This window comes from Oncorhynchus keta, chromosome 30 (genome assembly GCF_023373465.1).
Source record: "Oncorhynchus keta strain PuntledgeMale-10-30-2019 chromosome 30, Oket_V2, whole genome shotgun sequence".
Classification (NCBI taxonomy): domain Eukaryota; kingdom Metazoa; phylum Chordata; class Actinopteri; order Salmoniformes; family Salmonidae; genus Oncorhynchus; species Oncorhynchus keta.
In genome coordinates this window covers 40,348,740-40,366,764 of record NC_068450.1, presented here as the reverse complement: position 1 = coordinate 40,366,764, position 18,025 = coordinate 40,348,740, and the positions used below count along the sequence as shown (strand labels likewise).

Below are 18,025 nucleotides of genomic sequence, written 5' to 3'. Positions count from 1 at the left end.
GTATTTCCTTATAGAATTGCGCAAAGGATTCTGAAGGAACTGCAGCACCACTGATAGATTTAAATACATTTTCCAAAGTTATGCTGTCTTCAGAAATAAATTTAATAATTCAGAATTGTCTACTTCACCATGAGAATGCCTATAATTTAGCCACAGAGGATCAATAGCTTCTTTTTTAAAGTAGCTTAGCTGTGGATTGTAGCAAAATAACAATGAATAGCTTACAGTCGAGAATGCGTGGCAAATATGTCAGTGAAAAAATTTAATTGGAAATCACAAGTTGGATAGCAAATGGCTCCTGCTGTAGGCTACCAAAATACAGTATTTGATCAACTTCGATATATTCTTTTACTAAAAACAAGAGCGTGAAAGGATTTTGGCACGAGCGCATCAGCCATCACCAGCGAGTGAGCTGCGCATCATTGGGTTTTTTAGGACCATAATTTCCTCATGTTGTAGCCTACAATATTTGTCTCCACACACCTAGGACTGGGCTAATGATGGATTCAAGACAAGGTCGTTTTTATTGATCTCATATTCTCAGTTTGTCAGTGTCAAAGTAACCTGCCATTTCGATCATTTGTGCGGTATTAAAAAAGGTTTTGCCAAAGTCTCCAGTTATGTAAAATGATGTGGAATTGCATGAAAGGTGTTTATAAAAGGCCCAATTTTTCCTGGACCCTAGGATACTAAAAATATTCCTCTTGTGTGCAACTTCTGTAAGAGCCTCTACTCTTCTACTGCTCTATGCCACTTTTTTCTCATGCGTTCCTGAAGCACTGAATATAACTGATGTTATGAGCAGCAATGACAAACTTAATAATATAATATATTAACTTTATCTTAAACCTCCATATTTGCAAGTAAGCTTTAGCCAAACTTTGAAGTCTGTTTGACTCTGCTGAGATGTCCCCTTTTTCAGTAAGCCTTCAATCAACTTAGAGATGATATATTTGCACAGGGAAATCAAACAGAAATGTCACGTAAATTGAATACATATGACATTTCGGCGGAACACAAATTCATCTGGCTGGTGTTTGACTGCAGTCATGGTGATGCCAAAACAGACCACATACAGTATTTACCGCTCACATTTCCTCTGTATGGCACGAGGCTCTCTGTCTCTTACATGACTCAGTGACTCATTCTATAGCATAGCTCTAGACCGTGTCCTTGTACTTCCTTTGATGTAGAAAGGTACCAAATGTGCAAATCAAAAAAGCATTTTATCTGAAACATGCCAACATTAAAGTGTAAAGGATGGTGGGGGGTATGCCAAACACATTCTGATCATCACAAGGATAAGTCCGAAACACATCAAGAGCTTGAGACTATAGGGTTCTACCTGCATTTTTCCCAAAGTTGAATTATTGACAGCCTTGTTCCGTTCAATGTTCTCTACCTATATAATACTCTTAATACTCCAATTAATGTTGTTAAGTTCAAAAGAATACAAGATAAAAATTGCTGACATCATTCAAACCAATGAGGGTTCGGAACTTTAAAGCCAATTTATCTTTTTGCAGATAGATCCTTATAGTCCCAAGCTCTCGATATACTCTATACCTCAAGGCTTTTTAATTTTTTGGGGTGGGCAGATCAGCTTTAATATTACCTCAAGCCTTGCATACTATATATCAAAGCTTAGTTAAATTGAACAGAAAGGCGTGTCTTACATTGCAGGGTACAGATACAGGGAAAATTTGAGTAATATCGCTATCCTGCTGACTTCCAAGGAAGTAAGCCATTAACATGTCTCTCTCATTCCCTGCATCACCGTATCTGACATAGCTAGTTTAACAGAGCAGAAAGGTGGGCCTGGCTTGTAGCAAAGGCACAAACACATGTTATGTAGCCAGATAATGTAGCTCTCTCTCCGACTCCCACGGCAGTAAGAAATAAATATACTATGTATCAATGGTTTGGTGGTGGCCACTGTGAATGTCGACAGTTCAAAAGCTAAAGACTGCAATTAATTTGTTTGCTGAAAAGAAACCTGCAGTGAGGGTTCACTAAGAATGTTCACTCTTGAGTTGTTCACCACGTCTTAATCAACACACCCAGAACATTGTCCCTCTCACAGACATTGCCACTGGATATTGACACATTCTCACCTTCCCTTACAATAATGCGTTGAAGCTTCAGTGTGGTTTTTCATTATTTGAAGTCAATAAGGGCTGTCCCCGACTAAAAAAAATGTTGGTATACCGAAAGTTGTCTGTTCTTTCGACCCATCAATTGGTCGACAGTTTTAAACTTGTATTTTTTCCCTATAAAGACACGACCTTCAGTGCATTTGGAAAGTGTTCAGACCCCTTGACTTTTTCCCCTTTTGTTATATTACAGGCTTATTATAAAATGTATTAAATATTTATTTTAATCATCAATCGACACACAATACCCCATAATGACAAAACCCATGACAACGTTTTTAGAAATGTTTTCAAATGTATTAAAAAAAATGGAAATATAACATTTACATAAGCATTCAGACCCTTTACTCAGTACTTTGTTGAAGCACCTTTGGCAGTGATTCCAGCCTTGAGTCTTCTTGTGTATGACGCTACAAGCTTGGTACACCTGTATTTGGTTAGTTTCTCCCAATCCTTCTCTGCAGATTCTCTCAAGCTGTCAGGTTGCATGGGGAGCGTCTCTGCATAGCTATTTTCAGGTCTTTCCAGAGATGTTCGATCAGGTTCAAGTCTGGGCTCTGGCTGGGCCACTCAAAGACATTTGGAGACATTTTTGGTACCCTTCCCCAGATCTGTGCCTCGACACAATCCTATCTCGGAGCTCTACGGACAATTCCGTCGACCTCATGGCCTGGTTTTTGCTCTGACATGCACTGTCAATTGTGGGACCTTATATAGACAGGTGTGTGTGCCTTTCCAACGGATGTCCAATCAAATTTAATTTACTACAGGTGAACTCCAAGTTGTAGAAACATCTCAAGAATGATCAATTGAAACAGGATACACCTGAGATCAATTTCAAGGCTCATGGCAGAGAGTCAGAATACTTATGTAAATAAGGTATTTCTGTTTTTTAAAATGTTGTAAATAAATTTCATTTCTAAAACCTGTTTTTTGCTTTGTCATTATGGGATATTGTTTGTAGATTGATGAGGAAAAAAATAAATGTTATACATTTTAGAATAAGGCTGTAACGTAAAAAAGTGGTCAAAGTTAAGGGGTCTGAGTACTTTCCAAATACACTGTATGTGTTTTAGGAAAATCATCTATATATTTAATAAGCTTGTCTGATGCTTTAAGCTCACTGTTTAATGAAATAAGACACACATTACTCAAAAGGGAGCCAGAGATCGAGATAACCAGAAGAACAAAAATCTTAACCTGTCCCAACCGTCATCCAGCCACTCCTACTGGCTTTCACAGATTCTGCAGTTACTCTCCTGAAGTTGCCGGTAATAGGCTACACGAGGTGTCAGCTAACTTTCTTATGTGGAATGCCAATTTATCTTACCATTTCTACAGATCTTCGTGCCAGTTATGGTTTTCATATGCACATTTTCATTAAACTATTTCATTTCTAATAACGTCTTCCCATCTCGAAATCATTGTCATGTGGTTAATTAAAATTCGATCCAAATCTAAATTAAAATGATTACAAACCTAAAAAGTCACTTCTATTGCCATTGCCAACTATGTAAAAATAGCCTCATAAAGCCAACAACAACAAAAAAGTGTAGCCTGCAGGTAGAAAATATCCTGATATGAAAAAATCCTATAAATCACATTGGCTACGCATGGACTGTGTGCAACAAACTTGAAACATTATATCAGCTTTGGGTCCAGGCTATAGATCCTTGCAGAATTGTATAAAATATTCTGGCCCCTCAGAGTTTCCTGTACCAGTGAGCTCGGGACAGACACAGCTGTAAGCTATTTTCGCAAGGTAAGTAATTAGGTAGGTCTATTTAATGATGTTTCCACTGTATCAGAGCATTACATTTTTCCCTTTCATACTGAGTGGTTATCGATAGGGAGAGAGCTGGAAAGATTTTTCAAATACATTTGAGGAATTATTATCATTCTCAATGGATGTAAAAACAGACATTGTTTTTTTTTGCTTTTTAAGGTGAAGAAAACATTACTTTGATAAACTCCACAGCTTATTAGTGGTAGTCCATTAAGCTAATCCAAAATACTATCAGATCCCCAAATGGGCACATTTATAGGCCTACTTCTATGTGTAATCAGGTATATATTAAAATAATATATTGAATGCATTAACAGACATTACCGTAACCGAACAAACATTGTAGATTAGGAATTAATGGTAAATGTACTGCTGGTGATTACATTTACATTTACATTTAAGTCATTTAGCAGACGCTCTTATCCAGAGCGACTTATATGTAATGGGAACTTGATAGACACTAACAATCAAATGCAAACAATTGAATGTGCACAAACTGGCGGGAGAGAGCACATTCTGGAGAGAGATGTGCATTGTGCAGCTGCACTCCTCTTCTTGGACTGTGCCATCCCTGCGGCCTCTGCAATGAATTAGTTCACTAAGATGGGTGTGAATAAGCGAGGTATCTTGTGTATCAAAACAATAAATTATATATATACTGTAGTACCAGTGAAAAGTTTGAGCACAACTACTCATTACAGTTTTTCTTTATTTTTACTGTTTTCTACATTGTAGAATAATAGTGAAGACATCAAAACTATGAAATAATACATATGGAATCATATAGTAGCCATTTTTTTTTTAACAAATCAAAATATATTTTATATTTGAGAGTCAAAGTAGCCACCCTTTGCCTTTGGTGACAGCTTTGCACACTCTTGGCATTTTCTCATCCAGCTTCATTAGAAATGCTTTTCCAACAGTCTTGAAGGAGTTCCCACACATGCTGAGCACTTATTGGCTGCTTTTTCTTCACTCTCCAGTCCAACTCATCCCAAACCATCTCAATTGGGTTAAGGTGGGTGATTTTGGAAGCCAGGTCATCTGATACAGCACTCTATCACTCTCCTTGGTCAAATAGCCCTTACACAGCCTGGAGGTGGGTTTTGGGTCATTGTCCTGTTGAAAAACAAATTAAATTCCCACTAAACTTAAACCAGATGGGATGGCGTATCGCTGCAGAATGCTGTGGTAGCCATGCTGGTTAAGTGTCCCTTGAATTCTAAATAAATCACTGACCGTGTCACCAGCAGAGCACCATCATACCTCCTCATCCATGCTTCACAGTGGGAACCACACATGCAGAGATCATCCGTTCACCTACTCTGCGTCTCACAAAGACAAGGAGGTTGGAACCCAAAAATCTCAAATTTGGAGTCATCAGACCAATGAACAGATTTTCACCGGTCCAATGTCCATTTCTCGTGTTTCTTTGGCCAAGAAAGTCTCTTCTTTTTTATTTGTGTCCTTTAGTAGTGGTTTCTTTTGCAGCAAATTAACTTTTAACAAGGCACACCTGTTAACTAAAATGCATTCCAGGTGACTACCTCATGAAGCTGGTTGAGAGAATGTCAAAATTGTGCAAAGCTGTCATATAAAATATATTTGGATTTTTTAAAACACTTTTTTTGTTACTACATGATTCCATGTGTTATTTCTTAGTTTTGATGTCTAAACTATTATTCTACAATGTAGAATATAATCGAAAATAAAGAAAAACCCTGGAACGAGTAAGTGTATCCAATCTTTTGACTGCTACTATGCTACTTTGTTTATTTATTTATTTGCTACTGCTTGACAAAAAAAAACATTCGGTCCACCAACAGCCTATCGACCAAACAGTCGACCAGTCGAATATTTGGGGCCAGCCCTAAATCAATTGAATCGGGACCTGAGTTGAATTGATATGAAAGGTGTCTCTTACAACATAGGGAGATGATACACATGGCATGGAGCTTGTTCTCCGATCGGATGTAGGAGCGCATGCAGATGACGAAGATGTTGCCGAAGCACGTGGTGGCCGACACCACCCAGACGAAAACCCTCAGGACGATGTTGGCCAGGAGGTCCTCGAAGGACGAGATGCCATCCGTGTTGGGCTTGCAGCTGCGCACGTGAGGGGCGTAGCCGCAGTACTGGAACTTCTTAAAGTAACTAAACACAAAGAGGAGGGAAATCAATTACCAGGATGAAAGCAGGAGACTCCATATACCATCCCTAGCCTCTAGGCCAGTGGTCACCAACCTTTTCTGAGTCCAGTTCATTTTGAGTCAAAATGCAAGCCGAGATCTACTGTTAAGAAAACTAGGGCATATTCATCATTAACCAGTTCGAAACAGTTCTCTAACACTGAGGTTTGTCCAGTAGGTTATAGGCCCCATACATTAGCACTGCATATTGGCTCAGCTTGAATTGCCCTGCTGCCAATGTTGTTCTCAGACCATTTTGAAATTATATTTCAAAATTGTAGGTAGCCTATTTGATCACACTGGTAATATATAATGTGTTGAATTACTTGTGAGGCACAGCTGAGGGAGTGTAATAATTTGTTTGTTTTTTACTGGACTGATGGCCTGCATCTGATGGTCAGTCTGAGGGCAGGGAGCAGCAGTGAGTATCCTGCTCACCCAACTCACCATCCCTGCACTGTGAAAAGGGGACACACACCATCAGCTGGAAGACTAACTTAAGTCGCACTGCACTGCCTTATTTCTGCCTCATACATCAATTCATGCTGTTACTCCATGACCAGAAAAAGTGATATCTTCCTCGATATTAAAAAAGACACAAGACGCAAATAATAACGTAAGTTTATCGAAATAGTTTGCTAAAGGCTACTCATTCATTACAGCTGCAGTGCTGGTAACAAACATTTTATGGCTTATAAAATGGTTGACAGTTCTGAATAACAATTTAAACATGAACTTACTCATGCTCATACTCATACTCATACTCATACTATGCTGTATTCATTGAGTCTCTCTCTAGTCATGTTTAAAAAATAAATAAAAAATTGAAAAAAGGAAATATCACATTATAAACTGCTGTGCGCTTGAGGCTTCTTTTAACAGACTGTGGCGCAAGGAAACTGTGCAGACACTGTGATCTGAACTATTGGTCAGCGGTAGGTCTATCGGCAATGTTCCCTTAAGTTTTTGGGGGCACTGAGCAAATTGTAGGTCTTGTGAGTGGGAACTTGAACATTTTTTGTGCAACTTCTGGTGTGCATTTACAGTTTTAGACAGTAGCCAATTATTATCTTTTTATTTAACTAGGCAAATCAGTTAAGAACAAATTCTTATTTACAATGACGGCCTACACAGGCCAAACTCGGATGACACTGAGCTAATTGTGCACCGCCCTATGGGACTCCCAATCATGGACGGTTGTGATACAGCCTGGATTCAAACCATTGCAGCGGTAGTGACGCCTCAAGCACTGAGATACAGTGCCTTAGACCGCTGCGCCACTCAGGAAGCTATTTGTGCATAATGTAGGTCTACCAACAAAACCAATGGAGCAAATCCCATAACATTTTCACATGGGAATAGCTTTTGATTTCTAGGGCCTACAGTAGCCTACTGTATATGTGGTGTTCAATGCAGGCCTACATTGTGACTTTTAAAGTTTCTACATTATGAAGGGGTTGACATGAATTAATGATTTTCTGTAAAATCATGGGTCAAATAGGTGACTGTAAATTGTATTGTATGATGCAAGAAACCACTTTACAAAATAAAATAAATTATTATCGCCATACAGAGATTTAGACAATGTAGGATACCCCTTTCCTATTGGCTTAGTTACATATTCAAGCCTGTCTCAAAATACAACACTGCCCCTTTAATTAAGACATAGGCTAAGCTTTTTACTGGACTGGTTTTTCAAAGAGCTTGAAAATGGCGCCGGAGAGGATGGGGGATGTTTTACATCCTCCTAACCAACTGCTATTCTGTTAGTTTTTTTGCAACTTTTTTTTAACGTAATGTTGCTGCTACCCCCTCTTATGAAGAAAAGACAGAGATAACGGGATATTAAAAACTGTAATATCTTATGTTTCACCGAGTCATGGCTGAACGACGACACGGATAATATAGAGCTGGAGGGATTTTCCGTGCACCGGCAGAACAGAGAAGCTATGTCTGGTAAGACGAGGGTTGGGGGTATGTGTCTATTTTGTCAATAACAGCTGGTGAGCGATGTCTAATATTAAAGAAGTCTCGAGGTATTGCTCGCCAGAGGTAGAGTACCTTATGAGAATCTGTAGACCACACTATCTACCAAGAGAGTTCTCATCTATATTATTCGTAGCTGTCTATTTACCACCACAGACCAATGCTGGCACTAAGACTGCACTCAACAAACTCTATAAGGCCATAAGCAAACAAGAAAATGCTCATCTAGAAGCTGCCCTTCTAGTGGCCGGGGACTTTAATGCAGGCAAACTTAAATCCTTTTTACCTCATTTCTACCAGCATGTCATATGTGCAACCAGAGGAAAAACATCTCTAGACCACCTTTTCTCCACACACAGATACATACAAAGCTCTCCCTCACATTCCATTTGGCAAATCTGACCATCATTCCATCCTCCTGATTCCTGCTTAAAAGGAAAAACTAATGCAGGAAGTACCAGTGACTCGATCAAGTGGTCAGATGACGCAGATGCTACGCTACAGGACTGTTTTGCTGGCACAGACTGGAATATATTCCGGGATTCATCCAATGGCATTGAGGAGTATACCACCTCAGTCACCGGCTTCATCAATAATTGCATCGACGACGTCGTCCCCACAATGACTGCACGTACATATCCCAAACAGAAGCCATGGATTACAGGCAACATCTGCATTGAGCTAAAGGCTAGAGCTGCCGCTTTCAAGGAGAGGGACACTAATCCAGACGTTTATAAGAAATCCTGCTATGCCCTCAGACAAACCATGAAACAAGCAAAGCGTCATTACAGGATTAAAATTGAATCCTACCACACCGGCTCGGAAAACTATTATGGACTGCAAAGGGAAACCCAGACGCGAGCTGCCCAGTGACGCTAGCCTACCATCACTTATTCATATATCTTTATGTACATATTCTTTATCCCTTTACACTTGTGTGTATAAGGTAGTAGTTTTGGAATTGTTAGGTTAGATTACTCGTTGGTTATTACTGCATTGTCGGAACTAGAAGCACAAGCATTTTGCTACACTCACATTTACATCTGCTAACCATGTGTATGTGACAAATAAATTTGCTTTGATTTTGATTTGAAATACCTTGTATGCTTGCTTTCGAGGCAAGCAACACTGAAGCATGCACGAGAGTACCAGCTGTTCTGGACGACTGTGTGATAACACTCGGTAGCCAATGTGAGCAAGACCTTTAAACAGGTCAAAGCCTCGGGGCCAGTCGGATTACCAGGACGTGAACTCAAAGCATGCGCGGACGAACTGACAAGTGTCTTCACTGACATTTTCAACTTCTCCCTGACCGAGTCCTGTTCTCAAGGAAGCGAAGGTAACCTGCCTAAGTGATTACCACCCTGTAGCACTCACGTTGATAGCCATGAAAGGCTGGTGATGGCTCACATCAACAGCATCCTCCCGGATACCCTAGATCCACTCCAGTTCCCATACCGCCCCAACAAATCCACAGATGACGCAATCTCAATCGCACTCCACACTGCCCTTTCACATCTGGACAAAAGGAACACCTATGTAAGAATGCTGTTCATTGACTACAACTCAGCGTTCAACACCATACTGCCATTTCTAAGGACTCTGGGACTAAACACCTCCCTCTGCAACTGGATCTTGGAATTCGTGACGGGCTGCCCCTAGGTGGTAAGGGTAGGCAACAACACGTCTGCCACGCTGATCCTCAACACTGGGGCCCCTGAGTAGTGTGTACTTAATCCCCTCCTGTACTCCCTGTTCACCCACGACTGCGTGGCCAAACACAACTCCAACACCATTAAGTTTGCTGACGACACAACAGTGGTAGGCCTGATCACCGACAATGATGAGACAGCCTATAGGGAGGAGGTCAGAGACCTGTCAGTGTGGTGCCAGGACAACAGCCTCTCCCTCAATGTGAGCAAGACAAAGGAGCTGATTGTGGACTACAGGAAAAGGCTGGCCAAAGTGGCCCCCATTAACATCGACAGGGCTGTAGTGGAGCAGGTCGAGAGTTTTTCAAGTTCCTTGGTGGCCACATCACCAACGAACTATGGTCCAAACACCAAGACAGCCGTGAAGAGGGCACGATAACACCCCCCCCCCCCAGGAGACTGAAAAGGTTTGGCATGGGTCCCCAGATCCTCAAAAAGTTCTACAGCTGGTACACTCGATACCGGTTCCCCATGTATATAGCCTCGTTATTGTTATTTTATTGTGTTACTTTTTATTCTTTTTTACTTCAGTTTATTTGGTAAATATTTTCTGAACTCTCCTTGAACTGTACTGTTGGTTAAGCGCTTCTAAGAAAGCGGCAAGGTCTACACTTCTTGTATTCGGTGCATGTGCCGAAGTTTGATTTGATTTGAAATGTAGCCTACACGTTTTGTGCTCTTATAGGAAGCAGTACCTCCCCATTGTTGACCTATACTTGTATAACTGGGCTAATAACTCACTAACCTGCAATGAATGTCAACAAATGTGCACATTTGGCTCTGATCTAAACTGATCTGAAAAGTCCATTTACTGGCAGGGATTGAAAGCTTTGCTCGTGGGCGAATAGAATTCCGTTGCACTCTTACTCTGCCTATACCAAAATCACAGACTCAGTCTTTCAAAGTTAAATTTGTTTTGGTTTGTTGCATTGAAAAGGGCCTGATATGATGTTGATTCACTCACAGAAAAATGTTGATATATAGTGCAAACTAATGGGGCAAACTCATGGAATTTCAATCTCTTGCATCTCTGCGCAGAATTGCATTTATTCTCTGCAGCAGTCCTGGAGGAAGTTCCCACGAGCACAGTTTAGAGGGAACATTGCCTATAGGTGTACTTGATTTGCTCTCTGGGCCTGCCGGATAGATAGAGTTCCATCTTCAGACACATGAAACCGATAAAAATCTGAAAACTTTTGGACTTCCGGCACTGGGGGCTGCTGAATCAAGTGCACCTACAGGCAACGCTGCGAAACGAATAAATAAAATATGAACGCAAAGGCTTTATCATTGGGTTTTTTACAGAAATGTTTGGTGATCGAGGAGGAATGGCTTGGAGATCGACCTCTCGATCGGATTCAACCGGTTGGTGACCACTGCTCTAGGCAGTTCATGATCTGAAGCAATATGTGAGTAAGCTCTACCTCTACCTCTGATAGGTTCGGTGGTATTTCTGCCATATTGCTTACATCTATTATGTCCTTTCAGATCTACTCAAGTCCCTAGTGTGTAGGGGTAAGGAATTGTTTCAGGGCACCTATCTGGATAGGATGCACATCCAAAGGTTGCATAGAAGCGAGATACAAACTTGTGCAGCATATAGTGAGAGGACAAGTATTTGGTTTCAAATTCATCTCATCATGGACCAACAGTGTTTTGGGATGACCTTACTCACAGTCAGATCAATTATGTATTGCACAGCTAGTGATCACACAGTTGGGAGTGAACATCTTGAAGCTTCAGATAAGGACCTGGGGCCAGATTGACTAGGAATCTTTTACAATAGTGGTGGAAAAGTTTCCAACTGCAATGGTTTGAAAGATAAAAGGAAGAGCAAAAGTTAAAGTAAATGTTGGGATGAGGGATAAGAACTAAGAGGTGCAAATGCTTTTTAAATAAAAATCATTAAACTCAAATATTATTTTGCCAGGTAAAAATGTGCAAAGGATTTTGTTCAAAGTGTAATTCCGGGTTTGATCATCAAATGAATTTGACAAAACAAAATGAACAAACTACTCACATGTGGGTCAATTGTTTGAGTGGTTCAAACATCCTTCGCTGTATGTTCCCAATCTCGATTCCCTCTATGCTCCTAAAAAAGACAAACAAACGTTGTTTCCCTTAGGAGCTCACAGAAAAACAAACTAAACAAAATATTTGAATTTCAGAGACCCTCTTTGCAACACTCTTTCCCCCAAAATGTTGGTCTTTTACACCTTTTTGGGGGGGAAAGCTTTGATGTATGACCTAAAATGCTATTTGTTTTCTTTCCTGATATGTGTGAATTAGGGAATTCCTCATGTGTGGGCCAGTGAGTGCACTCTGTTCCAATAGGATAACACATAAAACACATTGCATGTTATGTAGCCACATAATTGTATTGTATGATAAAAGGGTGCACATTGGAAGGTCATGTGCCTTTTGGTCTGGGCATGATGCAAGCTATGATTATATGTGAAATTGCATGGAAAAGATTGTGGGTTTCTCGTAAGTCTGAAAGGGCCACAGAAATGGATGTATAGAGAAGATGTACTAACTCTACCCAACATATATTGGGATGCAAACTCAAAATGTAACAATATTTCAACTCTATATCTGACATGGTACAGTTGTCTTCTTTATTTAAGTCCATAACCATACTTTTGTTTAAAAGTACATTTGTTTAAAACTACCAAGCAACTGTGTGACCCTGATTTAGCCCACTGCAGTAAAAGTTAAGAGAATATATTGAGCATATTATTCCAAAAACAGCCACACTGTTGTAATAGTATGATGTGTGACTATGCTGAGTGAAGTGCTAACATTAGTAGAATTGCATTTTTAAGTTTAGTTTGGCAATGCTAGTCCCTGTGTATTTTGATTTGTAGGTATCCAATGTTAGCTAACTAGCTAGCTGTGATAATGTTGCTATTGTTATAGAAAACCCTTGTTGTTACTAGCCAGACAAAGGAACAATTTAATTCAATCTTCATAATCCCATATAATTATATATATTATTTGCTTGATTGCACAACATATTTTCTCCCTTTTGTTGTCACTCCTGTCACCTTGCTCTCTGATTGGCTTTAAGTATAGTTGTCGGCCACTGAGGAGCATTGCCATTTCATGGTTTAGAGCAGTCCATTGACTGCTTAAGAGGTAAGGAAAAAAACACACTACATCACCAAAAGTATGTGGACATTGCTCGTCAAACATCTTATTCTAAAATCATGAGCATTAATATGGAGTTGGTCCCCCTTTCGCTGCTATAACTGCCTCCACTCTTCTGGGAAGGCTTTCCACTAGATGTCAGAACATTGCTGTGGGGACTTGCTTCCATTCAGCCACGATTTTGGGAGATTAGGCCTAGCTTGCAGTCAGCATTCCAATTCATCCCAAAGGTGTTCGATGGGGTTGAGGTCAGGGCTCTGTGCAGGCCAGTCAAGTTCTTCCACACCGATCTCGACCAACCAATTCTGTGTGGAACTAGCTTTGTGCACGGGGCCGTGTCATGCCTTCCCCAAACTGTTCCCTTCAATGGAACTAAGGGGCCTAGCCCAAATCATAAAAAACAGCCCCAGACCATTGTTCCTCCTTCACCAAACTTTACAGTTAGCACTATGCTTTCGGTATGATAGCATTCTCCTGGCATCCACCAAACCCAGATTCGTCCATCGGACTGCCAGATGGTGAAGCGTTATTAAAAATAAATCAACATCTAGAGACTCTGGGTTCGAGTCCAGGCTCTGTCGCAGAACAGTTCTTGTGCTGACGTTGCTTCCAGATGCAGTTTGGAACTCTCGGTAGAGAGCGTTGCAACCGAGGACAGATTTATTTTCCGAGCTTCAGCACTAAAAGTCTGGTTCTGTGAGCTTGTGTTGCCTACCACTTCACGGCTAAGCCGTTGTTGACGTAGATGTTTCCACTTCCCAATAACAGCACTTAGAGTTGATCGGGGCAGCTCTAGCAGGGCAGAAGTCTACGTACTTTTGTATATACAGTTGAAGTTGGAAGTTTACAAACACCTTAGCCAAATACTTTTAAACTCAGTTTTTCACAATTCCTGACATTTAATCCTTGTAAACAATTCCTTGTTTTAGGTCAGTTAGGATCACAACTTTATTTTAAGAATGTTAAATGTCAGAATAATAGTAGAGAGAATTATTTATTTCAGCTTGTATTTCTTTCATTACATTCCCAGTAGGTCAGAAGTTTACATGCACTCAATTAGTATTTGGTAGCATTGCTTTTATATTCTTGAACTTGGGTCAAACGTTTCGGGAAGCCTTTCACAAGCTTCCCACAGTAAGTTGGGTGAATTTTGGCCCAATCCTCCTGACAGAGCTGGTGTAACTGAGCCTGCTAACAAATGTTCTATGGGATTGAGGTCAGGGCTTTGTGATGGCCACTCCAATACCTTGACTTTGTTGTCCTTGAACCATTTTGCCACAACTTTGGAAGTATGCTTGGGTCATTGTCCTTTTGGAAGACCCATTTGCGACCAAGCTTTAACTTTCTGACTGATGTCTTGAGATGTTGCATCAATATATCCACATAATTTTCCATATTTATGATGCCATCTATTTTGTAAAGTGCACCAGTCCCTCCTGCAGCAAAGCACATGATGCTGCCACCCCCGTGCTTCACTGTTGGGATGGTGTTCTTTGGCTTGCAAGCCTCCCCCTTTTCCTCCAAACATAACGATGGTCATTATGGCCAAACAGTTCTACTTTTGTTTCATCAGACCAGAGGACATTTCTCCAAAAAGTATGATATTTGTCCCCATGTGCAGTTGCAAACCATAGTCTGGCTTTTTTATGGCGTTTTTTTTTATGCTGAGCGGCCTTTCAGGTTATATTGATATAGGACTCGTTTTACTGTGGATATAGATACTTTTGTATCTGTTTCCTCCAGCATCTTCACAAGGTCCTTTGCTGTTGTTCTGGGATTGATTTGCACTTTTCGCACCAAAGTACGTTTATCTCCAGGAGACAGAACGCGTCTCCTTCCTGAGCGTTATGAAAGCTGCGTTGTCCCATGGTGTTTATACTTGCATACTATTGTTTGTGCATATGAACATGGTACCTCCAGGCGTTTGGGATAAAGGATAAACCAGACTTGTGGAGGTCTACAATTTGTTTTCAGAGACCTTGGCTGATTTCTTTTGATTTTCCCATGATTTCAAGCAAAGAGGCACTGAGGTTGAAGGTAGGCCTTGAAATACATCCACAGGTACACCTCCAATTGACTCAAATGATGTCAGAAGCTTCTAAAGCCATGACATCATTTTCTGGAATTTTCCAAGCTGTTTAAAGGCACAGTCAATTTAGTGTATGTAAACTTCTGACCCACTAGAATTGTGATGCAGTGAATTATAAGTGAAATAATCTGTCTGTAAACAATTGTTGGAAAAATGACTTGTGTCATGCACAAAGTAGATGTCCTAACTGACTTACCAAAACTATAGTTTGTTAACAAGAAATTTGTGGAGTGGTTGAAAAACGAGTTGTAATGACTCCAACCTAAGTGTATGTAAACTTCCGACTTCGACTGTATATTATTAAATGATTGTTTATGGGCTAATAGCAGTAAGGCCAAATTCACTGTTTCATCATATACATATTTTTGTGTGTGTGTATATATATATATATATATGTATGTGTGTGTGTGTGTGTGTGTGTGTGTGTGTGTGTGTGTGTGTGTGTGTGTGTGTGTTTTTATACCTATAGGGGTCCTAAAATTAACAATAGGATCCTTGGTAAGAAAATCTTAAAACATTTTCATGTTAGCTTAGTAGAAATCCAGTCCGGGCACTATGAATGATCTCTCAAATTATTATTACATACTTTAAAAGTGTTTTATAAACGTGTGAATAATTAGCTTACTAACATTAACACGTGCGAGTAATGATTCATGAATGATAAACAAACTACTCTACTGATGCTTTTCCCTTTCAAGTGTAACATGCATGCACAAAGTGAGCAGTAAAAACAAACAATGGCTACTTACAAGGATTTCAATTTATGCAAGTTATCAAAGTGGTCAACTTGGAGATCCACGATAGGGTTACACGAGATGTTCCTAAAAAACATGTAAACGCATTGACATCAAGAGCTCCAGTAACAGCATAAATTATAAGACATAATATTTAACAAGAACTATAGCACCATAGCCGTATAACAATGTCTTTCAACGTTAGAGCAACAAAAACACATAAAATATTCAAAGAATGTTTGTGCATAGATCCTGAGTGTGGCTCTAACTCACAGCTGTAGTAAATCTCCCAGATGAACAAAGAGATTGGGAGGGATTGCCACGAGTCTGTTGCTGGACAGATCTCTGTGGAGACAAATCTATTTACTGGAAACAAACTACAAGAACCAATATACCACAGCATTGTTGAATACTCATTTATGACTGGCCAGAAGGGCATTCTAGAATGAGCATTAAAACCAGATAACGGGACAGTTGGAAAAGATATCGGGAAATCATGCAATCATGACGCAATATAAGGCGACACATGCAGACCATACTTGCTACAAAGCTACAGAAAGCTAAACCAACATTGGATACATTGTAAACGCAGGTCCAACGAAAAAACGTAGCTAGCTAGACATGTTTTTTTTGAGCATCTGATGACCTAAAATGGTGAGTGATGAACATACTGTAATGAAACAACAGGGAGCAGGTCTCGAACCATCGACCTCCGAGCCCGAGGTCCGGCGCGCTATCGACTGTGCCACAAAAACATGCTCGTGCGGCAAGGTCGATTTCCGCGCATATAAACCCAGGGTCATTACACTGCTCCCTCCTTTCAAAGAGCGCGTCCTTGCGTCCTGCTTGCGACTCTACGTCTTACAAGAACGCGCTCACCGGCCAAGCACACGCACGGTCGTGGATGCAATGATAAAGTATGAATTTGTTTCTAAAAATATATTTTTAAAGAAGTTATTTCTATCGGTGAATGTGTGCTTCAGTACTGTTTTCTATGGCAACTGTTGTATAAGCAGGATAGACACCTCCATTCTGTACATTACCTTTGAAATAATGGAGTCCATTTTTCAAAGGTAATGTACAGAACGGAGGCATTTATCCAGTACTTATACGGTGGATGAAACTTACACAAGGTTTACATGACCACCTGTTCTGCAAATCCAGAAACAAGTGTAAATGCATGTCAGAATAATTGTTTGGATTCACCAAAACTCATAAAATATAAATCATAATCAACATCTTGGCCTGGGAACATGTTGTATATTTATAGTGCAGTCTGTACTGATTTATATGGTATTATCTGAATTTTTTTTTTTTAAGTCAGTGGAATAGGTGAATATATCACTGTGTCTGGGACTCAAAATATGACAGAGGAAAATGTCAAGCAATTTCATGTCTTGAGGCATACAAAACCCAACTTACAATTCCCCAAGTTTCTTTAGAAATGAGAACGCCTGTTCATGTATGCGACTGATTCTGTTCTTCTGTAGGACACTAGAAAAAGTTAAGGAAAGGCTGTCAAAACAACAATTATAAAACAGACGGACATTTTCTCACTTTATTATCTTCTCTGTTGGTTCTAAAAGCAATTTAACCAGATTATTGTTTTGGGGTCCACCATTTAGAATCCCTTAGGGAAACAAATAGATGTTGATATTTGGAATTGTAATGGTTATAGCCTAGTGAGAAAGCCAAGGACACAACAATAAAAATGAGGAAAACGAAATGAATTAAGTCACACTTACAGCACAGTCATCATGTTGCACGACCAGAATGTTATGTTTCCAACACTTTCAATTTGATTTCCCTCCATGTCCCTGGAAACACACAAGCGCATAAAAACATATTTTGAAAGTAACATCATGTTGATAACAAAGCTCTTTGATTTGTTGACTTCCAAACGTACAGCCAGTTTAGTCGTGGCATTTCCAGGCAGATGTCATCCAGCTTTGTCAGAGCGTTGTTCAACAAAACCCTGCGAACAAAAAACAAAACAAGAGTGGTCTGATTTGTGTGCCATTCAAAGAAAACAACACTCACTGCCAAAATACTTTAGCATATCACATTGGCCCTTTAATAATACCATAGCACTCCAATAAAGTGCATATGAAAGCATAGACGTGGGAAGTCGTTTGGGGGTGGGGGTGCTGCAGTACTACAGCAGTATTAAAGGTCCAGTGCAATACTTTTGTGAATGATTTTTTTCTTAAAAATAAATTAATACAA

The 18,025-nt window shown here is 40.0% G+C and overlaps 1 protein-coding gene across 11 annotated transcripts in view; it reads right to left on the bottom strand.

Annotated features, from left to right (window-relative positions):
* rxfp1 (relaxin family peptide receptor 1) overlaps window positions 1-18,025 on the bottom strand; it is a 143,298-nt gene that overhangs the window by 11,543 nt on the left and 113,730 nt on the right. For 9 of the 11 annotated variants that reach the window (XM_035744612.2, XM_035744613.2, XM_052488425.1 and 6 more), the window contains 8 exons: window positions 17,706-17,774; window positions 17,545-17,616; window positions 17,222-17,293; window positions 16,928-16,951; window positions 16,073-16,144; window positions 15,815-15,886; window positions 11,847-11,918; window positions 5,864-6,093 (listed from right to left, as the gene is read on the bottom strand). In XM_035744612.2, the coding sequence (XP_035600505.1) occupies window positions 5,864-6,093; window positions 11,847-11,918; window positions 15,815-15,886; window positions 16,073-16,144; window positions 16,928-16,951; window positions 17,222-17,293; window positions 17,545-17,616; window positions 17,706-17,774 (683 nt within the window). The remainder of the gene's footprint in view (window positions 1-5,863; window positions 6,094-11,846; window positions 11,919-15,814; window positions 15,887-16,072; window positions 16,145-16,927; window positions 16,952-17,221; window positions 17,294-17,544; window positions 17,617-17,705; window positions 17,775-18,025) is intronic. The other 2 variants (XM_035744614.2, XM_035744616.2) reach the window with 1 other exon arrangement.